Below are 23,116 nucleotides of genomic sequence, written 5' to 3'. Positions count from 1 at the left end.
TTGTGTTTCTCCCGTTCCTGCCTTTCTCTGTGTGCCTCACACCTTCTTCGTGCTTCGTGAGCCATTTGCTTTGCTCTGCATGGTGGGGGCGGTGGTGGGGTCAGCAGGGGCCAAAGGCGCTCCTGGCTCCCGGGGTGGGGGTGGGGCTCGAGCCCCGACTCCCCAGCGTCCTCCCTCAGAGCAGATCCTTGACAGGCTGAGGGGGCGGGAATGTAGACAGCAGTCAGAACCCATGCTCAGTGCTCCACGTTCGTGGGTCTTGTCTCATGATTGCCTTAGACCAGGGACAGGTGATAGGAGGAACAGACCCTGGACTTCCGGGGCTATCTGTCCTGAGTGTCAGTATTTCGGAGTTTTTGTGACATGCCTGCAGAGAGCTTAGTCGGTGGGGTCCACTTTGGGGCTTGGTTTAGAGGAGCTGGGTGGACCCCTCTGTCCTCACTTCCGCTCCCTTTCTCCCTGCTGCTGACCCCAGTGGAGGGGCTGTCCCATGTCCTTGGCCAGGGGCTCTCTGCCGTCCTGCGCTGTTTTCTCTGTCCCCATCACCATGGTTCCAGCCACCAATCTGGGGACAGCTCTGAGAAGGGTCTGCCTCACGAAGGACTCGGAAACCACAGAGCTGGGGGAGATGCTGAGAGGGGACAGACTGAGGTGGCTGAAGAGGCCGCCAGGTCAGCTCAGGCTGGTGCCGGCTGAGCCCTGACGGTACACAGACCTCACGTGGATAGAATGCTATGGGAGGTCGTGCCCATCCAGGCAGTGCCGTCCAGAGGCTGGACTCCGTCCCTGACGGCGCTGCTGGCTGAGAGCCCACCGGAAGACCAGCAGAGGCCTCTCCCCAGGGTCCGTCTACCCAGTGTTCCCAGAGGCCAGACCTGTGGGCCTCGTCCCCCCCACATCTGCCCCCCAGGGCCAAGCCGCCCCCAGGGAGGAGGGTTGGTGCTCTGGGGCAGGTGGAGTAGCATCTGGCTTTGCTGGCCAGCACAGGTAACGTCTCTGTGTCTTCTGTTTCAGGAATGGGCAAGGAAGTGGGGAATCTGCTGCTGGAGAACTCACAGCTTCTAGAAACCAAGTAAGAACGCTCTTCTCCAGGGGTGCCTGGGGGGGCTCCATCGGTTAAGCCTCCCACTCTTGATTTCAGTTCAGGTCATGATCTCAGGGTTGTGGGATCCAGCCCCACATCAGGCTCAGCACTGGGCGTGGATTCTACTTGGGATTCTCTCTCTTCTCCTCTCCCCCCACTTCCATCTCTCTGACCAAAAAAAAAAAAAAAAAAGGAATGCTCTCCTCCAGCAGGGCCATTGCTGAGATAGCCTGCCTCCAGGGCCGGGGCCTCCCTGTAACAACCCCAGGGAGGGCCCGGACCCACATGGCCCTGCTTGCCCCTCTAGGGTCACTGCCTTTCCCTGCATTCTGCAGTGGGGGGGTCCCCTCTCAGACCTCCATAGGTGGGCAGGCCCTGTTGAGCCCCCATCACACCGCGTGCACAGCGGTTCACACAGACTTCTCTACTCTTTGCCTTCTCAAAGAAACGCTCTGAATGTGGTGAAGAATGACCTCATCGCCAAGGTGGACCAGCTGTCCGGGGAGCAGGAGGTGCTCAAAGGGGACTTGGAAGCCGCCAGGCAGGCCAAACTCAGGCTGGAGGGCCGCATCAAGGACCTGGAGGAGGAGCTGAGGAGGTGAGCCCAGGCCTGGGGCTGGGCCCCTGGGAGGAGGTGGGGCTCCTAGAAGCGGGGGCAGACCCCCTCAGACCCTCCTGTCCAGGTTCCCTCTGGAGGACACTCCCCCAGTGGCTCACCTCTGTGCTCACCATGTAGCCTGCCCCTCCTCCCTCCGTTCCAGCTCACACTGGAGCCGCCCCCAGGCCCAGCTGCCCCCTCTTCTCCCCCATCCAGGCCCAGGTCCTGTCCGTCCGCCTGCCTCCTCTTCTCCCTTAGAAGGCACGGTGTCCTGTCTCTGGCAACCTTCATAGGTTCCTTCGGGAGAAGGGCGCGGAGGAACCTCAGGAAGATCTGGGGTCCCCTTCCCAGCACTTTGTACTTTGTGGTGGCCTTTCTCTTCCAGCCTGATGCTCCCCGCAGGGGTGGAAAGGGGAGGGTGGGAGGTGGGCCTGTCGGGGTGGTAGACCTGCTGGTGCTGGCCAGCTGTCTGTGCAGCTAGCCTGCCTTCCCCATCCGCTGTTCCCTGAACCCCTGCTCCTGCACTGGGGTGGCCAGGACACACGTCTGGCTTTCAGGCCGTGTGCGAGCAGGGCAGTGGGCCACTGGTCCCCCAGGGCCTGAGCCAGAATGCCCCGGGGCCTCCACCCCTGCCACAAATTCCCTCCTCGTCCTGCAGAGTGAAGTCAGAGGCCATTGTCGCCCGCCGAGAGCCCAAAGAAGAGGTGGAGGATGTAAGCAGCTATCTCTGTACAGAATTGGTATATTCCACTATTAACATGTGGGGCATGGGGGGCGGGCAGTGCGGGGTGGGTCTCGGGGCCCTCCTCACCCCTTCTGTGTCCTCCCCTCTGCCCTCTCCTGGCGGGAACCCCCACTCAGCCTTAGGGGCCCACATCCTCCCCCCAGCAGGTGCAAGCATGGTCCTGAGGACAGCCCTCTGCTCCTTGGGGGCTCGTAACTGACTGTTGCAGCGAGGCCTGAGGGCAAGGGTGTGTTGGAGCCTTTTCTCTCACCCCCGTGGACCCCCTTTTGGCCCGGGCCCAGCGACAGGGCTGCCTTCCTTCAGCAGACGGCAGGGCCCAGCTCCTAGCCCAAGGTGGCCCGTGGACACTGACCCCACCACTCATTAGCTCTGTTATTTTCGGGGGTGTCTGATGCACATATCAGGGTGCTAAGCCACATATTCCTTCGGCCCACCCTGCGCAGCCCCCACCTCTGAGTGTCCTAGGAGAGAACCAGAGGTGCAGGTGAATTGTGGAGCCAGAGGACATGTCGATTGGCACCTGGGCCTCCTTGCGTGGGGCTGGGGGCTCATGCTCACTGGCCTGGCAACCCCCTATGGTCGCTCACCCCTGTGCCAGCCTGCAGCAGCCCAGGACACAGCTACTTGGAGCAGACTGGGTCCTGCCCCAGCACTCACAGATGGCAGACCCCGCACAGACCTGCCAAAATCTCCAGCGTCCCCCTGGGACCTTGTGTCCCCCGGTCCTGCTCACTGGACCTTCCCTAGAACCTCTCTTCCTGTGGTTTCCCCCTGAGACCAGCGTCACCTGTTAGTGCTGACTGAAAGCATCTGGGGTTGCCGTGGGGTCCAGGGATTGTGAGAAAAGTCACTGTGTTATGCTCCTCAAGTACATCATGTGACCTTCTGGAAAGGTTACCCTTTCGAGGGTGGGCAGACTGCCCATATGCCCTCCCCACCACGTTTGCCTGAGGATCTGTGGGAATCCAGAGGCCAGCCTGGAGAGGAAGTGTAGTGTGAGCTGGCCTCCGAGGGCGCCGGATAGACCTGCTGGCCGGCCCCTCCCTGGCTGAACGACAGTGCCCTCCCTGCAGGACAAGATCCCCATGGCACAGCGCCGCCGCTTCACGCGGGTGGAGATGGCCCGTGTGCTCATGGAACGCAACCAGTACAAGGAGAGGCTGATGGAGCTCCAGGAGGCCGTGCGGTGGACCGAGATGATCAGGTGGGCCCCCTCCCCCTGCCTTCAGGTCTCCATTTGTGAGCCGAGATCACTGTAGGAGGCCCTAACAGTGGGAATAAGGCTGACTCCCCCCACCTCCCTCTCTCGCAGGAGGACTGGAAGGGGGCCTGGTGGGAGCCTGTGGGGGGGCCTGGCTGGTCTAGACCGGGCTGGGGCATGTTGGGGGCTGGTGTGCCGGGACCCCTCCGGGAAGCTGTGACTGACCCACCCAGGAGCACCTTCTCCCTGAGGCTGATCCCCGGTGTGCCCGTGTGGGGGGGCCTCCCCAGCACCCTGAGACGTCGCAGGCAAGGGAGGCTCAGGATTGGCCTGGGCAGAGCCTAGTGGGTGGGTGTGGTCTGGTGGCAAGTCAGCCTGGACGTGGGCTGAGCAGCCCCCTCCCACCGCCGGTCCCCTGTAGAGCGTCCCGAGAGCATCCATCTGTCCAGGAGAAGAAGAAGTCCACCATCTGGCAATTGTGAGTTGGGGGTGCCAGGATGGGGAGGGGGCAGGGAAGGCTCCCCTTTGGCTGCCCCTCACTTCCCATGCCTCTGCTGGCAGCTTCAGCCGCCTCTTCAGCTCCTCGTCCAGCCCCCCTCCGGCCAAGCGGTCCTATCCCTCGGTGAACATCCACTACAAGTCCCCCACCACGGCCGGCTTCAGCCAGCGCCGCAGCCATGCTATGTGCCCCATCTCTGCTGGCAGCCGGCCTCTGGAGTTCTTCCCCGACGAGTGAGTGTCCCGCAGGCTACCCTGCTCCTCCTGCTGGCCTGCACTGGGGTGGGGGGGTGCTGAGGGGGTCTGTGGGCCCCAGGGCCCCGCCCCTCCAGGCTCTGACGCAGGAGCGACCCCTGCCTCACCGCCTGGGGGACGCAGTCCATGGCAGGAAGGAGGCTGGCCAGCATCTGAGGCCAACCTCTCTGGCCCACACCCTGCCCCCCTCTAGCCTGACTGGGTGCACGGGATGTCCCTGGCCACTCCCCCCCAGTCCCCGCCCTGCGTCCCAGAGGGCTGCACACAGCCCCTCCGCTGACCCGGCCCCCCGCCCTTGGAGACAGCACTGCGGCCGGCAGCCAGGCCAGGCCACACCCCGGACTGTGGCCTGCACTCCTGTGCTCCACAGAGATTCCTGGGGCCCACAGGAAGCTGGCAGTGTGGGGCTGCTTCTAGGGAATAACTCTCTGTTTGGAATTTTGTGTTTTCCTTAGTTTTGATACCAAGATTTTGGCTCCAGGGCAGGAGTGGGGAATTGTGTGTTCTTGAGCCAGAAGACAGGCCCCGGGGAGGGGAGGCTGCACCGTAGGGTGCCCTCGGCGGGAGCCGGACAAGGGCAGGTGTGGGTGCGCCAGTGCAGGGAGAGCCACGGTCCTGCCACCTGGGCGCCGGGCCTGGGCGTGCTCCGTGCAGTAACCTGCGTGCCTCCCGCCCAGTGACTGCACGTCCTCCACCCGCCGGGAGCAGAAGCGCGAGCAGTACCGCCAGGTGCGCGAGCACGTGCGCAACGACGATGGGCGGCTGCAGGCCTGTGGCTGGAGCCTGCCGGCCAAGTACAAGCAGGTGCTGCAGGGGGCGCGGGGCGTGGGAGGCTGGGGGTTGCTGGGGCAGGCAGGACGGCAGCTGGGGAGCCACCTGGGCAGCCCCGCGGTGCCCCCACGGCCCCACCTGCGGAGGGCCCGGCTCTTGCTGCCCCGGGCCAGCTCTCTGCCTCAGGACTCGCGCCCACGTGGCCTCTGCCTTGTGGTTGCAGCTGAGTCCCAACGGGGGCCAGGAGGACACGCGGATGAAGAACGTGCCTGTCCCCGTGTACTGCCGCCCTCTGGTGGAGAAAGACCCAACAATGAAGGTGAGCTGGCCCCGTGGGCCCGACAGATGGGGGCGGGTGGGCTGTGGTGGGGGCCCCCTGTGGGCCGGCACAGGGGAGTAGGCTCACTGACCCCATGGCCACTCTCCCAGCTGTGGTGTGCCGCGGGCGTGAACCTGAGCGGGTGGAAACCGAACGAGGACGACTCTGGGAACGGAGTCAGGCCTGCGCCAGGCCGTGACCCTCTGACCTGCGACCGGGAAGTGGAAGGAGAGACCAAGAGCAATCACGCGTCCCCAGAGAAGAAGGTCAGAGCAGACGGCCGGGCCAGGGACCCCCATCCCGCAGCTCCCAGCACTGGAGTCATGTTGAGAGGGACAGAAACAGGACAGCTGGGGATGGTGCCACAGGACAGGGCTCATTGGAGGTCCCCGCCCCCTGTCCAGGGCGGGCGGGGGCCTGTGCTGCCTCCTGGGTGGGTGGGGACGTGCGGGGGGCCAGAGGCTCAGCAGACGGTAGGCTGGAGGAGTCAGGCCCCCACCCCAGCGGCATGGGCCCCCACCCCACCCCTCCTTGCAAGCTGTGTGCAGGAGCGTGGGTGGGGCTGAGGACAAGGGGCTGGCGGAAAACTCTTCACACACACGGGGTCCAAGGCTTCGTTCTATAGCCCAGACTGGCTTGGGGGACAGGGACCGAGGCACTGGAGCTCAGTCCTCCTCCATGGGAGTGAGGCCACGCACACCAGCGGTCTAGACGGGATGTTCTGTCTGAAAGGGAGGACAGCCGCATCCCCTGAGGCTGCGGGCAGGGCTGCACCCCGAGAGAGGTCAGGAGGCCCCCAGGACCCGTGCGGCCACTGGAGAAGCCTGCTCTCCCATGCTCTGAAACAGGCGAAAGAGCTCCCCGAGCCGGACGCCACCTCCAGCCGCGTGTGGATCCTCACCAGCACTCTGACCACCAGCAAAGTGGTCATCATCGATGCCAACCAGCCAGGCACCGTGGTGGATCAGTTCACCGTCTGCAATGCCCACGTCCTGTGCATCTCCAGCATTCCAGGTGAGGGCCGGCAGCACGGGCTCTGCGCCGCTCTGCAGACAGCTGGGATGGTAGGCCTGCTGAGCCACACCAGCTTTGCTTGGGACATGCTGTGGATGCACGGAAGCCCGTGGGGGCATCCAGAGGGGAGCAAACTGACAGTCTTGCCCCTTAGTCCTGTGAACAACCAGAAGACCCCAAGGTGATGCTCACTTGCCTGCCTGGAAGGAGGTGGGCCACAGGACAGATTGAAATATCAGTCAAGCACTGAGCACGGACCTGCGGTGGGCCCAGTTCCCGCTACCCAGCTGCAGCGGGGAGAACGGGGGCCGGCGGAGGCTTGGCTTTGCCTCTCAGCAGTATTCCTCATGCCAGTATTTGGGGGTGGCCAGGGCCCTGCCGGGGGCAATTTTCCAAGATGGCCCAAGCTGCTCAGAGTTCTTAACTTTCTGACACGTGATCAGAGTTGTTTGCTCCCAGAGACCAGAGTCTCACTCCTCCATGCCTCTTGATGGCTCTCCAGGCCTGCAGGCCGTGGTTGTGAGCAGATGCCCACATGCTGAGGCCAAGCTGGCCTGAAAGCCTGGGGCCCACTGTGCTCTCTGCATCAGCAGGCGGCTCCCACCTCCTTCCCCAGCACCCCCATCGGGACATGAGATCTGGGTGTGGTCTGGTAGAAGGGGCTCCTCGGCATGGGGTGATGGGGCTGTGACTCTCCCCCCAGCGGCCAGTGACAGTGACTACCCTCCGGGGGAGATCTTCCTGGACAGCGATGTGAACCCTGAGGATTCCGGTGCCGACGGTGTGCTGGCAGGCATCACCCTGGTGGGCTGTGCCACCCGTTGCAACGTGCCCCGCAGCAACTGCTCCTCCCGAGGGGATACCCCAGTGCTGGACAAGGGCCAGGGTGAGCTGGGCCTGCGCTTGGGCGGCCACCTTCCCTAAACCCCTTTGTTCCTCCCCACCACCCGGCCAAGCCCACCCTTCCCTTCTGCAGGGGAGGTGGCTACTGTCGCCAACGGGAAGGTCAACCCATCTCAGTCCACGGAGGAGGCCACAGAAGCCACGGAGGTGCCAGACTCTGGGCCCAGCGAGGCAGAAGCAGCCGCAGTGCGGCCTGGGCCCCTCACGGAGCATGTCTTCACCGACCTGGCCCCTGCCCCGGCCCCCAGTGCCCAGCCTGGCAGGTGGGCTCTCTCAGGACGGGGCAGATGGAGGGGAGGGGAGACTGGCCGAGGTGGGCGGGGACAGGCTCCCACGGGCCACCCTGGAGCAATCATCCTTCTTGCAGTGAGAACGGGCCGGAGGCCGACACGGGTGGGGTGCAGCCCGAGCCAGAGCCCAGCGCAGACCCTGCAGGGACCAGCAATAGCGCTGCCCCCACCATGTGGCTGGGAGCCCAGAACGGCTGGTAGGTGGGGCCCCGGGTCAGGGGTTGGGGAGGGTCTCCTGGGCGAGCACCCCTGCCCACCATGGCCTCCTCCCACAGGCTCTATGTGCACTCAGCCGTGGCCAACTGGAAGAAGTGTCTGCACTCCATCAAGCTAAAGGACTCTGTGCTGAGCCTGGTGTACGTGACCCCAGCTGAGGGTGGGGCGTCGGGAGGGAGGGGCCGGCCACCAGCCTAAGCCCGCTCGCTCACCACCATCCCATTCCAGGCACGTGAAAGGGCGAGTGCTTGTGGCCCTGGCCGACGGGACTCTGGCCATCTTCCACCGAGGTGAAGGTGAGGTCCAGGGGCTCTGGGCAGGTGAGCGGCCACCCCCACTGAGGGCAGAGGTGGGCCCTGGGCAGGCCTGAGCAGGTGTCTGGGGCTCTCTGCAGATGGCCAGTGGGACCTGAGCAACTATCACCTGATGGACCTGGGCCACCCCCACCACTCCATCCGCTGCATGGCCGTCGTCTGCGACCGCGTCTGGTGTGGCTACAAAAACAAGGTGCACGTCATCCAGCCCAAGACGATGCAGATTGAGGTGAGTGCTGGTAGCAGGAGGGCCTCGTGGGAAGGCAAGTGGCTCCTGCTGGTGGACGGCGCTCCCACCGTGCCTTCTAATGGGCCCTGGGGGCGTTGTGTGGTCAAGGGAGGTGACTGCATCACAGCTGGCAAAGGGCAGCTGGGCTGTGAGCACCAGTCCGTCTGGGTTGTACCTGCTGCTTTACTCGGCAGCAAGTCAGGCCAAGACCCGCAGGGGCCCCACACGCCTCCCCAGGACGGGGTCGTGACTACAGCTCCTCGCAGGAGCCTGCACCCTAAGGGGCAAAGCAGGTACTAGACTGAAGGCTGCAGGGAACTGCATGGGCGTCTCCGTGACCAGTGGCCATGGCGGGTTCAGAGCCCCCACCCCCGCTGATGCGCTGCCACGACCCCACAGAAGTCATTCGACGCCCACCCACGGCGGGAGAGCCAAGTGCGGCAGCTGGCGTGGATCGGTGATGGGGTGTGGGTGTCCATCCGCTTGGATTCCACATTGCGGCTCTACCATGCCCATACCCACCAGCACCTGCAGGACGTGGACATCGAGCCCTATGTCAGCAAGATGCTGGGTGAGGGGCTGCGCCGGGCTCGGGCGTCAGGGCAGGGAGGGCCCCCCGCACCAGCCGTGCCGACTGCCTCGCCCTCCTCACCCCAGGCACAGGCAAGCTGGGCTTCTCCTTCGTGCGGATCACAGCCCTGCTCATCGCGGGCAACCGCCTCTGGGTGGGCACCGGCAATGGAGTGGTCATCTCTATCCCGCTGACCGAGAGTGAGTGACCCCCCCGCCCCGACATCTGCACAGGTGGTGGTGACTGCTGCTGAAGGACAAGAGTCAGGTGGGGTGGGGGGGGCACGATTGGCCAGGCCTTGCTCCGGGGGACGGGGATGCTGCCCGCCCTTCCCGTGACATGTCTCCTCTCCCTTCCATGCTGCGCCCCTCACTTCCCCAGCCGTGGTCCTGCACCGAGGCCAGCTCCTGGGGCTCCGAGGTGAGTCCAGAGCACATGCCTCCTGCCCTCACAAGGAGGCCCCCACCTGAGATGCCCTGTGGCTAAGGCTGGCCTTGCCCCTTGGCGGAGGGCGCTCTCCCGCGCACCGCCCTTGCCTGCTGGAAAGCTGGTCTCCTACTCAGGCTCAGGCCCTGCGGCCCTTCTCTCTCTCCAGCAAACAAAACCTCCCCCACGTCTGGGGAGGGAGCCCGCCCTGGGGGCGTCATCCACGTGTACGGTGATGACAGCAGTGACAAATCGGCCAGCAGCTTCATCCCCTACTGCTCCATGGCCCAGGCCCAGCTCTGCTTCCACGGGCACCGTGATGCCGTCAAATTCTTTGTGTCGGTGCCAGGTGAGGGGCTGGGCCCCATCCGTGCTGGGCTGCCGCGTGGCCTCCCTCCGCGAGCCTGTGGGGGGGGCACTGGCCGCCCGGCTGAGCTCCCTGTGTCCTGACAACAGGGAATGTGTTGGCCACTCTCAACGGCAGTGTGCTCGACAGCCCCTCTGAGAGCCCCGGGCCCGCCGCCCCTGCCTCAGACGCCGAGGGCCAGAAGCTGAAGAACGTTCTGGTGCTGAGCGGCGGGGAGGGCTACATCGACTTCCGCATCGGTGAGTTGGCGCTGCCCGGGGTCCCGGGATCCCCAGCAGGGCCATCCCATCACCGCACCTCTTTGTCCAGGGGACGGAGAGGATGATGACACCGAGGAGAACACTGGGGACATGAGCCAGGTGAAGCCCCTGCTGTCCAAGGCAGAGCGCAGCCACATCATCGTGTGGCAGGTGTCCTACAGCCCTGAGTGAGGCTCCGGCCTCCCCCGCCCCGCCTGCCCGACGCCGACGTGTACATACAGCCCCACCCGCCTGCCTGCTGCCCGCCCTGCAGGCAGCCCGGCGCCCGCCCCTCTTATAACCTCTCAACCTGCAGCTTTCACCTTAGGGCCGGGCCTCCGCAAAGGCGGGCAGCAACGCGGGTCTGGCTGGGAGGGAGGGACCCTCACCAGGAGGGGAAGAACCTCTCAGGACACGTGCCCCAGCAGCTTCTGGCTTGCCCCCGATCCCAAGTTCTCCCATCTGGGGGGCATTTTGGGGCCAGAGCAAGGCAGGAGGTAGGTCGGGCTGGGAGAAGGCCCTGCAGGTGGCTCCCAGCTCCACCCTGGGCCCCCCACTTCCCTCACTCCCAGGACCCCCCCAGGGCAGGTAGTAGGGACTTCAGCCCGCCAAGTCTTCCCAGCCGGAGCCTACTTGCCTTTGCCTGCTGCCTGAAGGGGTGGGCCTGACCCTAAGGGAGCCGGCCTGGCCACTGGCCTTCCCTAGGCCCCCTGCACCCACACCCTGATGCCTGCCCCGGGAATTGGCATGGAAGCACGTAGCCAGGCTGCCTAAGGCAGCTGCTTGAGAAGCCAGATGCCCTCTGCTGCTCACCCCGTTGTAGCCAGCTCTCCCCAGCTCTCCCTGGGCAGAAGACCCACCTGGTAGGAGCAGGCTCTGGAGTCCTCCCCCTCCCAGAATCCCCTTGGGTGGAATTTCTCAGGCTGCCAAGGCAGGCCCAGGCCTCAGGAAGAAGGGGAGGCCCCTGGTCTCTCCTGGGGTCAGTCCTAGGACACAGGCTCAGCCTCGGTGACAGGGGGACACGTGGTCCGGGGCCTGCCTCCCGCACAGTCTCCAAGGAGCCCCGTTCCCAAGACACACTATGAAGTGCCTAGGGCTGGCAGCATGGCCTGCTCCCCTGAGGGCAACTGAAGATGAGCCTGCGAGGGCTCGTGGCAGAAGGTGCCTCCGGCCGGCTTTAAACATGGATGCCTGCCGGCTTTGAGGGGTCCCGCCCTGGACTGCCACCTCCCTGACCTGCCCAGGTCCAGGCCTTACTCCTGCTCCAGAGGCCCTGCTGCCCACCCACCTCCCACCAGAGAAGCACAGACCTTGGGCAGCCACCCCACGAGCCCAGCCGGCCACCGTCACGTGCAGCTGCAGGCTTCTCCCCACCACCCTGCCACTCTCCACTGTGATGTACGTCCAGTCTCTTCTGTTCCCACGGGGCCGTGAAGTGACTCGGGGGCTAGCTGGGTGGGTGCAGCTGGGGGAAGGGGCTGGGTGGTGATTCTCCTCAGGCTTTGGCCCTGCAAGCGAACCCACGTATTTGCTCTGTATGTAATAAATGTCTTAACATCGTAGCCCTGTGTCCCTGGGCCCAGACCAGCGGGAGCGTTAAGGATTTGCTTCACTTTATTGTCTCAAGAAATGCTGGCCCACGCTGCGGGCCAGGACGGGCCGCAAACTGGAGGGGCTCGCGGGGCCGGGCGTCTACTCGTACAGCCAGTGCCCGGCGCTGTCCTCCCAGCACAGCAGCTCGTCGCCGCGAAACCAGAGCGCGATCTCGCGGCGGGCGCTCTCCACCGAGTCGCTGCCGTGGATCACGTTCCTGCGGGAGAGCCGCATGAGCGCCGGCGGCCGCTGGGGCGTGGCAGGGGCTGGGCGCGCGCTCTGGCCGCCTTACTTGCCAACCTCGACGCAGAAGTCCCCGCGGATGGTGCCAGGCGCGGCGTCGGCCGGGTCGGTGGCCCCGATGAGCGCCCGCGAGGCGCGCACCACGTCCAGCCCCTGCCACACCTAAGCGCGGGCCGGCGGGACTCAGTGCACCGGCTTTCCGTCGGTCCCGCCCGCCCGCCCGCCCGCGGCCAGCACTAACCATGGCCACCACCGGTCCCGAGCCCATGTAGTCCACCAGCCGGCCATAGAAGGGGCGCTCGCGCAGCTCGGCGTAGTGCTCGCGCAGCAGCTGGTCCGAGGCCTAAGGCGGACGGGGGTGGGGACGGGCCGCGCGCGCCGGGGTCCCCGCCCGCCGCCACCCGCGCCCCGCCGCCCCCCGCCCCCGCGCGCCCTCACCTGCACCAGTTTCAGCGCCACCAGCTTGAAGCCCTTGCGCTCAAAGCGCCGCACGATCTCGCCCACGAGCCGCCGCTGCACGCCGTCGGGTTTCACGGCCAGGAAGGTGCGCTCGTGCACGCCGGCGCAGGCTGCGGGGGCCCGCGAGGTCGGGGCGCGTCAGGCCCGGCCGCTCCCGCTCCCCCCACCCCCACCCCGGCCCGCGCCGCTCACCCGCCGGGAAGAGGTGGGCGAGCACCGTCAGCAGCAGGCACAGCATGATGGCGATGGCGGCGGCGGCGGCGGGCGTGGCCTGCGTTTAAAGGGGCCGGGCGGCAGCTGCCCAGGTATCCCCATCCCTCGGGCACCGCCGGGCCGGGCGCCCCACAACACGGTCGTCTTGTCCTCCCCAGCCCTGCCCACAACCTGCTGTGGCTGCCCAACCCGAAACTCAAAGAAAGCACAACCCAGGGCACTGGTTCTGCCTTTATTCGCGCGCAAACGGTTCTCGGCTGAGTCCGGCAGGGGCCGCACGTAGCGGGGGAAGCTACCAGCGCGGGCGCTGGGGCTCCGCGCTGCAGCCCCGCCTACCCCCGCTTCCCCCCCCGCGGCCCTCTCGCCCAGAGCAAAGGCGCGAGGGGCAGGGTCTGGCTCCACGCTCCCGGGGGGGGCTGTCCCAGCTGCAGCCCAAAGGCGTCTTCATTCACAAACCGGGGCCCAGGGCCTGACACCTGTCCCGCGGCCATCCAGTGCTGGCACTTAGACCCGCGTGGCCTTGGCCTTTTTCTTCGCCTCCTGTCTCGCAGGGTAGTCCCAGGGATCCACTCGGGTCCGCTCCAGATTCAGCATGGGCTCCTCGGTGCTGGAGTCCCCCTTTTTCTGCCGCTCTGCTAGAATCATGGCCCGGAGGAGCGGCGGGTAGGGCACGCAGCGCGGAGCGTCCTCGGGCGGCGCGGGCGTGAACGCGGTGAAGGCCGCCTCCTCGTGCTTGGGCACCAGCCGCCAGTCGTGGTACATGACCTGCCCGATCTCCCGGGCCTCGCTCTCCGTCCGTCCTGGAAAGAAGGCCGGGGCTGAGCGCACATGCATTCGCGGGGCAGGCCGTGACCGGCAGCCGGGGGCCCCCGCCCCGTCCCCAGCGCCTCACCTTTGAAGGTCAGCACGCCCCAGGCCTTCCCGTGCTCTAGGTTCTGCAAAGCAAGCGTACAGAGCATCGGCTTGGAGCGCGCGCTCGCCCCCTCCCCGAGGCCGGGGCGCCGGGGAACCCACGCGCACGCACCTGCGCCGTGTAGTCGGGCCGCACGCGCGTCAGGCGCCAGTAGCACGGCTCGTCGTGCTGCCACAGCCAGGACTTGCGCGTGACCAGGCGGCCCAGGCCGAAGAGCGGCAGGCGGCTGAGCAGCTGCAGGAGGCTGCTCTCCCGGCGCACATCCGCCCAGGCGCGGACCGGCAGGCGGCGGCCCGAGTACGGCCGCGTCAGCGTCTCGTAGTCCAGGGCGTAGCGCTGCGAGTCGCGCGGTCGGTTCCGCTGCTCTCGCAGGGCCCGCACGCGACGGGCCAGCTCGGCGATGAGCCGCGGCCGCACCTTCTTCCGCGCCATGGTCTGAGCCCTGCTCGTCCGTGCACCGACCGGAAGCCGCGCCGCCGCCGCCGGAAGCGGCCAGTGTCCCGCCGAAAGGCGTCCGGGTGCGGCCGGAAGCCGAGTGGAGGCCGGGCCGGCGATGGCGCGGGAGGGCTCCGGGAGGGCGGGGTACTTGGGCCGGGCGGGGGCCCGGGGCGGGGGGCGGCGGCGGCCCCCGACCTGGGAGGTCTCGGACTCGGACGGCGAGGGCCCCGCCGGCGCGGAGGCCGGCGCGACGGCCCGCGGGCCGGTGAAGGAACGCAGCGCGGCGGCGGAGGAGCGCAGGGCGGCGGCGGAGGAGCGCAGGGCGGCGGCCGAGGCGCTGCGGCCCGAGCAGGCCCTGCGGCGCGTGGCGGTGCGGGTGGACGCAGGTGCGGGGGGCGCCCCGGAATTGGGTCGGTTTCCCAGCCGGGCAGGCGCGTGGTTTGGAGCCGGCCGGGCCCAGGCCAGGGGTCCGCTCTCCGCAGCCGGGCACTGACGACAGCCATGTCCCTACGGCCCATTGCAGCTCTTCTGGAAGATACTGGTGCCGACATCCTGCTGGAGGCCCTGCGCGCCCTGGGCTGTGAGTACCACATCGAACCCCAGCGGCCGGCCCGGAGTCTCAGGTGGACCAGAGCGAAGCCGGATCCTTGTCCCCGCACTGTGAGTGTATTGGGGCTACAGAGTGCACCCCTGGCCTGTTTGCTTCCCGTAACTTCATGTAAGTCTGTGGGTTTTGCAGACCAGTAAGCTAGAAGCAGGAACGCTGAGGGGGTATCAGTGAGTAGCAGGGTTGGCGTCAGTGGACCTAAACTGACCTTGGACTTGCCCGGGGATGGGAAGTGGGTCATTTATAGAACAGTCCCCGTGGGGCTTGGGCTTGGCTGTGGCCACGAGCCTCAGAGCCACTGGGGTGCCCAAGGCAGGGCCCTGGGGCATGTGAGGGGGTGGGTGGGCAGCAGTGTCTCTGGATGTCCCCACAGGTGCCTTCGGAGGTGTGGGCTGCAGATGAACAGGACCTCCTTCTGCTCCTGGAGCCCGAGGAGTTTCTACAGGGCGTCCAGCAACTGACCCAGGTGCCGGGGAGTTGGGGGAGGGGGGCGGACGGGAGGCAGTAGTCCTCCACACATCACTAGGGGCTGGGCTCCTCAGCCGGGGGGAGCTGCTCTGCCAGTCCCCGTTCCCTGCCCCAGGGAGAGGGGCCAGACACGGTGTGTGCAGCAGCCTGGGGCTGTGGGTGAGATGGGGAAGCCAGGTGGGTTCTTGGCCGGGGAGCAGATGGGGGCTGCCTCTGGAGAGTAAAAGTTAGGTTAAGGAAGGTTCTCTGGAGAGCTGCGTGATAAGGCAAAGGCGTAAGGTTAGACCCTGTTTGGTTTTGGTGTTTGTGGTTTGGTGTTTCTCAAGGAAATGTCGCATGCTACACAAATGGTGGGCTGGGTTGCAGAGATAGAATTGGTGGCTGGGGGCTCAGTGCCACTCCTCCAGGTGCCTGGGAGGTGTTGGGGGCTTTCAAAGGTCCCTGGGCCTTGTGGGAGGCACACAGCTGGTTTCCAACAGGAGCTGACTGGGCAAAGGAAACCAATGTCCTTCTCTCCCCACTGAGTCTCTCTCAGGCCTTCTTTTTTTGTCTGCAAACACAGTGGCTGGGTCACCAGTGGGCCCTGCTTGCTACAGCCGCAGAAATAGGTGTGTTAAACTTTGGTTTGCAGACTCGTGGCCCATCTTGCTCTGTGCCCTGGATCTGTCCTGAGAGCTCCACCAGCCCCCGCCTGGCTGTCATCGGGCTGGATGCCTACTTGTGGTACCAGTCACTCTCATGCCCTTACTAGGCCTGGCTAGGTTACGGGAGTTCAGGGGAAAGGTAGTGGTGGCCCGGGGCTTGCTGGGACACAACGAACTCCCTTTCTTGGGGGCTCAGGGGTAATGACGGGGTGTGGAGAGCCAGAGAGATGGGCATCTCTGCTCAGGTCTCACCAGCCCAGCAGCCAGGAGATGCGACGGCCAGAGAGTCCAGCGGTGGACCATGCCACAGTGGCACTCAGCTGGCCCAAGGTGGAGGAGGTGAGGGCCCATCAGGTGGGGTGAGGTGCTCGCCCTTGGTCCTGGCACTTGGGCTGTTCTCCAAGGCCCCGCAGTCCCGGTTTTGGTCCCAGAGCAGCACGTGGGGTTGGGTGCAGCCGGGTGTCCCCTGGGGGTGACCTTGACTGACCCACACTGTGGGCTCATCTCCTCAGGCCCTGGTACTCCTGCAGCTCTGGGCACATCTGGATGTACTGCTGGTGGCCTCCTGGCAGGAGCTGAGTCAGCATGTGTGTGCCTTCACCAAAGCCCTCGCTCAACGCCCCTTCAGGTGCATGACCCCCACCCTGACTGGTGGCTGTGGCTGGGGGAGGGGACAGGGACACCTGGAGGAGCGGGATCTCTCTGGTCTCTTTGGGAGCAGAGCGGGCCAAGGGCTTTGTGGGGCTGGGAGGATGGGATGCTCTGCAGACATGAAGCCTGTGGAAGCGTCCCTGCATTATTCCCCATCTACAGGCGGTACCGGGAGTCCTGTGCCTTTTCCTTCTGTGTGGCTGGGCGCTGGGCAGCCAGCGAGCGCGTGGCAAGCAGTGGCAGAGGGTTGCGGGGCATCTGGTGGCGGCAGATCAGACAGTTCCACCGGGTCAGCCCGGCTGTGGCCGATGCCATTGTCACCGCCTTCCCCTCCCCCCGCCTTCTGCAGCAGGTGGGTCCCCTGGTACCCCCTCTGGTGTGGAGCCAGGGCCCCTAGAGCTGCCCTGCTTACCCCCATGCCTGCCCTAGGCATACACGAGCTGCAGCACGGAGCAGGAACGCCTGGCCCTCCTGGCAGACCTCCCCGTGAAGATGGGCGAGGGCGTGCGGCCCCGCAGGGTGGGGCCTGACCTTTCCCGCCGCATCTGCCTCTTCCTGACAACCACCAACCCTGAGCTCCTGCTGGACCTGGGCTCCTGACCACACCTGGGGGACAGGACGGGACATGGTCCACCCCATGCAAGGGCTGAACTGCCAACTACCCGGGGGATGGGGGAACAGGGCGCTGCTCCTGGGGTGCATGGGAGGGCACGGGGTGGCCAGAACATTCTCGGGTAACTGGGATGAGCAGGAGAGGAGGTGAGCTTCCCCTGCCCTGGGTCCTGGATACACCGACCGCGGAGCCGGGGCCCAGTTGGGGGGTCAGGAAGGGGGCACACACACCAATCGTGGGGAGACTTGGGAGTGGCACCTTCTAAGAAACAATAAGACAAAATCTCGAGGGAGGAAAGCACACTGGGTGGTCTCTCCTGGAGGGTGTTGTGATGCAGCCGGGCCCAAGGGGAGGAGAGCAGCGGGCCTCAGCTGGACTCCATCCTGTCACCACGGAGGCGTCACATAAAGTCTAAGTTTATTACGGTCGTTTCGGTCTGGAACGGGAGGAACAGCAGCTGATGACATGCAAAAAGCAAGTGAAGGAAACCACAAGGCCGCACAACCGCGCCGCCTCTAACCATATCCTCTTGGGCGCCGACTCGCAGCCGGTCCAGAAGAGCCGGGCCGGCCGCTTCCTTGCGGTGCAGGGAGCAGATGCTCTGGGGGCCTGGGGACCTGTCCCAGCGAAGTCAGCCCTCTGCGTGAGTCATGCCCCTAGAGCCCGGTCCAAAGGGAGGGACGGAGAAGGCGGCCCCTTGGCCCCAGGAAGGCAGTTTTCACAGGAAACGAGTCAGGTCCGCCGGCAGCGCTTCCTCTGGCAGTGCCGGGTCTCGGGGCCACCGGCCGTGGCCTTGGGGGAGGGTGCAGGTGGCTTGCGGCGGCCGCAGCTCATGCTCAGGACCCAGCCCAGCTTGTGGTGCAGCAGCTGCTTGAGGCCAGGTGGCAGGGGCAGCCCCTCCAGCGTGTCCCCGGAGTCGGGCCGCAGCTGGCGCAGCCGGTAACAGCACAGGTACTGCAGGGAGGTGACGCTGGCGCACGAGCGGATCACCTTCATGCTGCTCTTGGCCGCCGTGGAGCACACCATTGGGTAGAACTTCCTGTTCTGCAGCTTGGTGGCCGCCACACCTGGACGGGGAGCGCAGCCTGAGCCCCAGGCTGAGCAGGGGCAGCGCCTGTTCCCACCACCCCTCAGGCTGCCCCCCCCCGCCCCCCGCCACCCCCTGGGCTGCCCCACCCTCTGGGAACCCCGGGGCCTCAGGTTCCTGGGAGGACCGGCTTTCAGGAAGCCTGGGGCCACAGTTCCACACTCTGTAGGCATGGGTCAAGGTCATGGCTGCCCTCACCTATGCACTTCCTGTTCTTAAAGAAGGTGAGCGTCCCGTGCCAGGTGTCCAGGTGCACGCCGATGATGGAGCCCTGGCCGAACCTCGACGAGAAGCTCATCTTGTCGCCCTTGTGATGGAGAAGCCCTGGGGGACAGTGGGATGGGGTAACCCTGCTGCCTCAGGGTCGTCGCCCCCCCCCCCCGCCCTGCCTGCCCTTGGGGCCCCGCGCACCGGTGTAGGAGAGACCCCAGCTGTCCTCATCTCTCCCAAGCAGACTGCAGAACGTGTGGTGGTACTTGTCCAGGTCCACATCTGACGTCCCGATGCCCACCATCTGGGAAGAACGGGGCAGGCAGAGCGCGTCTGGGCACCTGGGGTCACACCTGCCCCCCCCCCCCCCCCCCCCCCCCCCCCCCCCCAGTGCTAGCCACTGACCATATCGGTGCCGTAGACCGGCGAGGTCATCTTGATCTCCCAGAAGTGCTGGCCCTCCCCCAGCTCCTTGGTGCCCCTGATGGCTGCCGTGCCGCAGCTGTACTCCATGTGAAAGTTGACCTTTCGGTTGTCGCAGCTCAGCAGGGTGGCCGAGGATTTATTCAGGTCATCCCACACCCAGTCAAAATCTGCAGGAGCCAGGGGCGGGGGAGGCTGGGGTTGGAGGGCCTGCGGGGCCAGGCTCACCCCTCCCCCCGGCCCCGGGCCCCCCCCCCCCCCACCCACCCCCGGGTCCTCACGCTCGTCCTCCTCCCCGCAGCGGCAGTCCTTGTCCTTGCTGCGGCGCGCCGAGTGCAGGCTGCTGCAGAAGGGGGCCTCACTCTGGCCGTCACAGTCACAGAAGGACTCCCCAGTCACAGGCACAGCGCTAGGGATGGGCGGCGGCAGGGCAGAGGACTCGGGGTCGGAGTCGGAGTCACTGTGCTGGGAGAGAAGAACTGGCTGCTCCCGCCCGGTCCGCCCTCCACCCTCCGCCCTCCATCCTAAGATCCACCGCGTGCGGGGGTCAACCACACCCATGCCCCAAGCAAGCACCTGCAGATTTGGCTTCAAAGGGCTTCCCTGGGTCTCATGAGCAGTTAGCCCCCACCCTTGCCCAGAGCCACCGCCAGTGACCCCGGACACCACCTCTGGCCTCCTGGGAATGAACTGAAGGACTCCACCCTACCTCCACACATCCCTGGGGATACTGGGTGCCCTACTGACAACCAGCCAGGTGGAGCTGCCGGATCCCCAGTTTCTCCTCTGGGCCACCTGAAGCAAGGGAGCCGCAGGACAGAGTCTGCTGCTGACCTAACGAAAGCAGCCTGGCTCTCCCCCACAGGGAGCATGTGGGCTCCAGGGGGTCCCCTCACTGTGGCAGAGCCCCTGCGCCTGTCCTGGGCTATGGCCCTCTGCTCATCCATGGAATGAATGGCTCTTAACCCACAGCACAGGGCCCTGGAGCCCGGTGCTCCCATGTCCATGCATGAAGTTTCTACCACAAGACGTGCAGAGGGGCCTAATCCTCAAGGCACGTGTGCCATGTCTCGGGGGCCTGACCATGGCCCAGAGCCAGATCCTTCCTGAATACCAGCCAGGGCTGCTGATGCTACAGATGTTCTTTGTGCATGGAGCTGTTCCTCTTCTGATAGGCCCCTCTGGACACAGACCCTGGGCCAACCTATAAGGGGCTGGGGTCTCACTGACCAGTCCCAGAGTGCAGGCAGGCTCTAGGTGTTTCTCTGGCAGCCCGGCAGGCTGGGGTCCTGGTCAGGCTCCACCCTCCACCCCCTGCTCTCCTGAAATGCCATCTGCACAGCAGGCCAGGTACCCCCTGCTCAGACCCGGGGCAGGGCCTGGCCCACCTCAGCATTCTGCTGCCCTGAGTGTAAGGCCCACACCCCCTATTGGGGCCTGCCCCCCCCAACTCCAGTTGGGTCCAGTTGTCTCGTCTTTGCCTCTAGAGAAGAGGCTCTTACAGCCCCTCCCCTCCTGTCCCGTGCTCTTATTGTGATCTGCTTTCTCCCACTAGAACAGAAACTGAAAAAAACCTACTCGTTGTGTGTCTCCTGTCACACCCAGGGCTATGGAGCGGCCACACAAGCTACACAGCGGAAACTGCGCTAAGGAGCTCAGAAGCCTCAGAGACAGATGCCAACAGGAGACGGGAAGAAGCCTCAAAGCACCCCACCTGCATGGAATGCTGATCCCCCAAAAGCCAAGGCAGACCCACTGCTAGTGAGAGGCGACCCCCTTCCCACTGTCAAGTGCCAGGGTCACAGACCTGAGCACCGGGGCTCAATGTGGCCAACCCCTGCGCAGCAGCCCGCCCCCAACCACAGGAAAAGCATCAGAGCCAAAGGGAAGGGAGGTGTGTGTTCAGCCTCCAGACGTGCTCAGGGTGACACGCCCACCCACACCGCCAAGGACTCCAGGCCCATCAGGTGACAGACAAGCTTCAAATGTGTGTCACGTGCTATGCCCTGGTCCCTCAACACCTCCTGCATCTTATAGCGATGAGCTGGCCAGGCAGAGAGAGGCGGGAGAACAGATTGCTCAGGTCACGTGGTCAGGGGGAGCTGGAGGCGGGACTGGAATGCATGCCGAGGCCTCTTGCTGGCCTGGGCAGGGAGTCTGTGGAGGCCCTAGGAAGGGGCACAAGACACTACCAACGCCTCCCATTCTCCCCCCCACCGCCCCGGTCTCGCAGTTTCCACGGGGCTCAGCCACCCTCACTCTAAAGACACCCAGCTGGGCCAGGGCAATAACACGGGGTGGCTGTGACGTGGCAGAGCCCAGTCACCCAAGGATCACCCCTGCAGGAAACAACTGGGGTGACTCAGAGCAGAACTGAACTCCTACCCTGGTCTGAGAGCCCTGAGAAGCCATCCACAGTGCCTACCCCCAGCAAATGGGACACAGGCCGCGCAGCCCTGCTGCCCCGTCCGCCATGGCAGGGGTTGGGACAGCGAGGCGCTCAGGGCCAGTAGGCAACCTGCACTGCACATGGACAACCCAGCCGCTCCTCTGACTGCTCCCGGGCTCCCCAGCCTCCCAGAGCTCTGCAGCTGCCGAGTGTGGGAAGGCGCAGGCGTTTTGGGCTCTAAAAATTGTAAGTTCTCTTTCTACATACGTAGACACAAACATCAAGCGTATGACTGTACGAGTGGAGAAAACATCCAGGAACACACACGTCAAGCTACTTTTGGACACTGGACGGATAAACGGAATAGAGTTTTTGTTGAACTGACCAAAAACGCAACTGCTGTGCCCAAAAGACAAGAGAATAGAGAAGGTGGGATCTGCCCTGGGGTCCTGTCACCCCAGGACCATGTGGGTCCTTAACCCGGGGAAAGGAGGGCCCACCTGGCCCGTCCTCAGCCCTTGGGGGCATCTTTCTCTTTCAGTCCTGGCTCAGGCACTGCCCACCCTGGGCGCCTCTACCCCTTAGACCAGCCACGCCCACCTCCCCCACTAGGACCTACCTGCCCATCAGAGTCATAGCCCCAGTTAGTGGTCCCTGCCAGAGCCACAGCCCTGGCATCCGCGTCTCGGTGGGCCGCACTCAGGACAAAATGCCAAGCTCTGCTGCTGCGAGGGCGCCGGGCCATGATGGACAGGATCTGGAAGAAAACCCAGGTTCTGAGCACAGAAGACAGGAGACAGAAACTCCTGTGCTCCAACCCGGGCCGGCTGCGCCAGCCCCGTCCAAAGAGGGGGGCTCTCCGGAGCCATGCAGATGCCGAGCAAGGGCACTGGAACTCTTCTCGACCTCGGACCTGCCTCCAGTATACAAGCACCTTGATGAACGCAAGGCAGAGAGTGCAGAACACCGTCCAGATGCCCATGACTCTCCAGTGCATATCTCAGCCCCTGTCGGAGCTCAGCCTGATGAACCCAGCTGTCGCTCAGGCATCTCAAACCTTGTCTGGCTCCTCCTCTGTTGTCCAGTTTGACAAATGGCATCTCCAACCTCCCAGTTCCTCATGCCAGACCCATGGCAGTCACCCTGGACACCCCTTTCCTCCCTCGGGCACTGGCCTAACGGCCCGACACACCCAGCACCACCGCCAAACCATGTCCTGAACCCCTCTCTCCATCCTCGCCGCCACCGCGACTTCCAGCCACAACACACCTTCACTCTGGCTCTATCCGCTTCACTCATTCACTCAGTCAAAAAGATGACTTTTTGGAAACACAAATCTTAAAAATTCAAGCAAGTTTCAACCAATCTTGAAACTCCTCGGCCTTGCATTACCAAAACAACATGCAACATCCCGCAAAACCTATCAGGTTTTTTTGTGCGTCCCCACGCCGCAAGGGCCTGGGTCCAGGTGCGAGCCCTTTCCTGCCCTTTGCCCAGAATGCCTTTCCTTTCCTGCATTCTCCCAGTAACACAACGCCTTCTAGGGCTGTCTCCTGGACCCAGACTCGGCCCCGGGAGGCCGGGGGCTGCCCCGCTGTCCGGACGCCCGCCGCGCACGAGTGCTCCCCATGGCGCCGCCCCCGCCCGCCCGGCGCAGGTGGCGGCCCCGCAGCAGCGCACAGCAGGCGGCGCGCTCCGGGACCAGGCCCGCGCGGATCTCCGCCTCCGCGCTGTGGCGGGGATTGCGGCGGGGCCGCCCGCCGAGCCCCGGGGCCCCCCCGGCGCCACCGCCCGCAGGAACAAAGGCGCGCCGGAGATCCCCGCCACCAGCGGTCCCGCCAGGCCAGCGGGCGCGGCGGCCATGCGCGGCGGCGCCGAGGGGACCCCGGGGGCCGCGGGAGGCGCGGACGCCGCCCGCCGCCACTCACCTGCCACAGCTCCGTCGCCGCCGCCGCGCTCCGCCGGGCGGCCGTGACCTACTTTCGGCTCCCGAGCGAGACGTAAACAATCCCCGCCCCGCAGCCCGCCCCCCGCGCCGCATTGGCCCCGCGGCCGCTGGCGGGCGCTGGCGGGCGCTGCCGGGTGCTGGCAGCTCGGGACTGCGGACAGGGGGCGGGCCGCGCGG

At 65.4% G+C, this 23,116-nt stretch overlaps 5 protein-coding genes across 27 annotated transcripts in view; 2 read left to right on the top strand and 3 right to left on the bottom strand.

Moving 5' to 3' along the window:
* The window catches only part of MAPK8IP3 (mitogen-activated protein kinase 8 interacting protein 3), a 48,852-nt gene extending 37,250 nt beyond the window's left edge, over positions 1 to 11,602 (top strand). For 10 of the 16 annotated variants that reach the window (XM_025877052.2, XM_025877051.2, XM_073899710.1 and 7 more), the window contains 22 exons: positions 1,015 to 1,072; positions 1,530 to 1,682; positions 2,341 to 2,422; positions 3,501 to 3,631; positions 4,050 to 4,106; positions 4,190 to 4,360; positions 5,059 to 5,185; positions 5,376 to 5,471; positions 5,582 to 5,737; positions 6,320 to 6,485; positions 7,189 to 7,371; positions 7,462 to 7,651; positions 7,756 to 7,875; positions 7,954 to 8,034; positions 8,123 to 8,190; positions 8,289 to 8,437; positions 8,837 to 9,008; positions 9,095 to 9,208; positions 9,390 to 9,428; positions 9,604 to 9,783; positions 9,891 to 10,040; positions 10,111 to 11,602. In XM_025877052.2, coding sequence (XP_025732837.1) covers positions 1,015 to 1,072; positions 1,530 to 1,682; positions 2,341 to 2,422; positions 3,501 to 3,631; positions 4,050 to 4,106; positions 4,190 to 4,360; positions 5,059 to 5,185; positions 5,376 to 5,471; positions 5,582 to 5,737; positions 6,320 to 6,485; positions 7,189 to 7,371; positions 7,462 to 7,651; positions 7,756 to 7,875; positions 7,954 to 8,034; positions 8,123 to 8,190; positions 8,289 to 8,437; positions 8,837 to 9,008; positions 9,095 to 9,208; positions 9,390 to 9,428; positions 9,604 to 9,783; positions 9,891 to 10,040; positions 10,111 to 10,232 — 2,765 coding nt within the window. In that variant the 3' untranslated portion in view covers positions 10,233 to 11,602. The remainder of the gene's footprint in view (positions 1 to 1,014; positions 1,073 to 1,529; positions 1,683 to 2,340; positions 2,423 to 3,500; positions 3,632 to 4,049; positions 4,107 to 4,189; positions 4,361 to 5,058; positions 5,186 to 5,375; positions 5,472 to 5,581; positions 5,738 to 6,319; positions 6,486 to 7,188; positions 7,372 to 7,461; positions 7,652 to 7,755; positions 7,876 to 7,953; positions 8,035 to 8,122; positions 8,191 to 8,288; positions 8,438 to 8,836; positions 9,009 to 9,094; positions 9,209 to 9,389; positions 9,429 to 9,603; positions 9,784 to 9,890; positions 10,041 to 10,110) is intronic. The other 6 variants (XM_073899707.1, XM_073899704.1, XM_073899708.1 and 3 more) reach the window with 4 other exon arrangements.
* A 34-nt stretch (positions 11,603 to 11,636) lies between these two features.
* On the bottom strand, positions 11,637 to 12,692 carry NME3 (NME/NM23 nucleoside diphosphate kinase 3). 3 transcript variants are annotated; one of them, XM_025877055.2, is made up of 5 exons: positions 12,528 to 12,692; positions 12,315 to 12,445; positions 12,118 to 12,219; positions 11,934 to 12,038; positions 11,637 to 11,850 (listed from the first exon to the last, which is right to left on the bottom strand). In XM_025877055.2, exons 1-5 carry the CDS (start codon positions 12,571 to 12,573, stop codon positions 11,650 to 11,652), a joined length of 585 nt encoding a protein of 194 aa, XP_025732840.1. In that variant the 5' UTR covers positions 12,574 to 12,692; the 3' UTR covers positions 11,637 to 11,649. The 3 variants fall into 3 exon arrangements, with proteins under 3 accessions (XP_025732840.1, XP_025732842.1, XP_073755825.1); XM_025877057.2 differs by having other exon boundaries at positions 11,926 to 12,038; positions 12,528 to 12,666; XM_073899724.1 differs by lacking the exon at positions 12,118 to 12,219.
* A 72-nt stretch (positions 12,693 to 12,764) lies between these two features.
* On the bottom strand, positions 12,765 to 13,940 carry MRPS34 (mitochondrial ribosomal protein S34). Its single transcript, XM_025877054.2, has 3 exons — positions 13,573 to 13,940; positions 13,441 to 13,483; positions 12,765 to 13,348 (listed from the first exon to the last, which is right to left on the bottom strand). Exons 1-3 carry the CDS (start codon positions 13,891 to 13,893, stop codon positions 13,053 to 13,055), a joined length of 660 nt encoding a protein of 219 aa, XP_025732839.1. The 5' UTR covers positions 13,894 to 13,940; the 3' UTR covers positions 12,765 to 13,052.
* Positions 13,941 to 13,997: 57 nt separating this feature from the next.
* On the top strand, positions 13,998 to 21,620 carry EME2 (essential meiotic structure-specific endonuclease subunit 2). 6 transcript variants are annotated; one of them, XM_073899716.1, is made up of 8 exons: positions 13,999 to 14,285; positions 14,423 to 14,559; positions 14,880 to 14,972; positions 15,606 to 15,697; positions 15,815 to 15,957; positions 16,131 to 16,246; positions 16,432 to 16,621; positions 20,208 to 21,620. In XM_073899716.1, the coding sequence occupies exons 1-8, from the start codon at positions 14,015 to 14,017 to the stop codon at positions 20,330 to 20,332; spliced, it is 1,167 nt and encodes a 388-aa protein (XP_073755817.1). In that variant the 5' UTR covers positions 13,999 to 14,014; the 3' UTR covers positions 20,333 to 21,620. The 6 variants fall into 6 exon arrangements, with proteins under 6 accessions (XP_073755821.1, XP_073755817.1, XP_073755819.1 ...); XM_073899718.1 differs by having other exon boundaries at positions 14,000 to 14,285; positions 15,864 to 15,957; XM_025877080.2 differs by lacking the exon at positions 20,208 to 21,620 and adding an exon at positions 16,699 to 17,305 and having other exon boundaries at positions 14,000 to 14,285; positions 15,864 to 15,957.
* Positions 17,288 to 21,742, bottom strand: SPSB3 (splA/ryanodine receptor domain and SOCS box containing 3). Its single transcript, XM_025877213.2, has 6 exons — positions 21,611 to 21,742; positions 18,884 to 19,067; positions 18,585 to 18,772; positions 18,381 to 18,483; positions 18,168 to 18,293; positions 17,288 to 17,949 (listed from the first exon to the last, which is right to left on the bottom strand). Exons 1-6 carry the CDS (start codon positions 21,734 to 21,736, stop codon positions 17,615 to 17,617), a joined length of 1,062 nt encoding a protein of 353 aa, XP_025732998.1. The 5' UTR covers positions 21,737 to 21,742; the 3' UTR covers positions 17,288 to 17,614.
* Between the last annotated feature and the right edge of the window lie 1,374 nt (positions 21,743 to 23,116).

This window comes from Callorhinus ursinus, unplaced genomic scaffold (assembly GCF_003265705.2).
Source record: "Callorhinus ursinus isolate GAN/ISIS: 27379988/994484 unplaced genomic scaffold, GSC_fseal_2.0 scaffold13, whole genome shotgun sequence".
In the NCBI taxonomy this organism is placed as follows: domain Eukaryota; kingdom Metazoa; phylum Chordata; class Mammalia; order Carnivora; family Otariidae; genus Callorhinus; species Callorhinus ursinus.
Note: the sequence above shows the minus strand (reverse complement) of the source record. Positions and strands in the feature narration are given on the sequence as shown.

Coding starts and splice junctions, on each gene's coding strand:
- NME3 (XM_025877055.2), bottom strand. CDS start 12,573: ATGCTGTGCCTGCTGCTGACGGTGCTCGCCCACCTCTTCCCGGCGG. Junction 12,446..12,527: donor CGCCCACCTCTTCCCGGCGG/GTGAGCGGCGCG, acceptor GGGCCCCCGCAG/CCTGCGCCGGCGTGCACGAG. Junction 12,039..12,117: donor CGGGACCGGTGGTGGCCATG/GTTAGTGCTGGC, acceptor GCCCGCGCTTAG/GTGTGGCAGGGGCTGGACGT.
- MRPS34 (XM_025877054.2), bottom strand. CDS start 13,893: ATGGCGCGGAAGAAGGTGCGGCCGCGGCTCATCGCCGAGCTGGCCCGT. Junction 13,484..13,572: donor GGCCCGACTACACGGCGCAG/GTGCGTGCGCGT, acceptor CTTGCTTTGCAG/AACCTAGAGCACGGGAAGGC. Junction 13,349..13,440: donor GGGCGTGCTGACCTTCAAAG/GTGAGGCGCTGG, acceptor CCTTCTTTCCAG/GACGGACGGAGAGCGAGGCC.
- EME2 (XM_073899716.1), top strand. CDS start 14,015: ATGGCGCGGGAGGGCTCCGGGAGGGCGGGGTACTTGGGCCGGGCGGGG. Junction 14,286..14,422: donor GGCGGTGCGGGTGGACGCAG/GTGCGGGGGGCG, acceptor GGCCCATTGCAG/CTCTTCTGGAAGATACTGGT. Junction 14,973..15,605: donor GCGTCCAGCAACTGACCCAG/GTGCCGGGGAGT, acceptor TTTGGTTTGCAG/ACTCGTGGCCCATCTTGCTC.
- SPSB3 (XM_025877213.2), bottom strand. CDS start 21,736: ATGGCCCGGCGCCCTCGCAGCAGCAGAGCTTGGCATTTTGTCCTGAGT. Junction 19,068..21,610: donor GCTATGACTCTGATGGGCAG/GTAGGTCCTAGT, acceptor CTTCTCTCCCAG/CACAGTGACTCCGACTCCGA. Junction 18,484..18,584: donor CGGTCTACGGCACCGATATG/GTCAGTGGCTAG, acceptor CGTTCTTCCCAG/ATGGTGGGCATCGGGACGTC.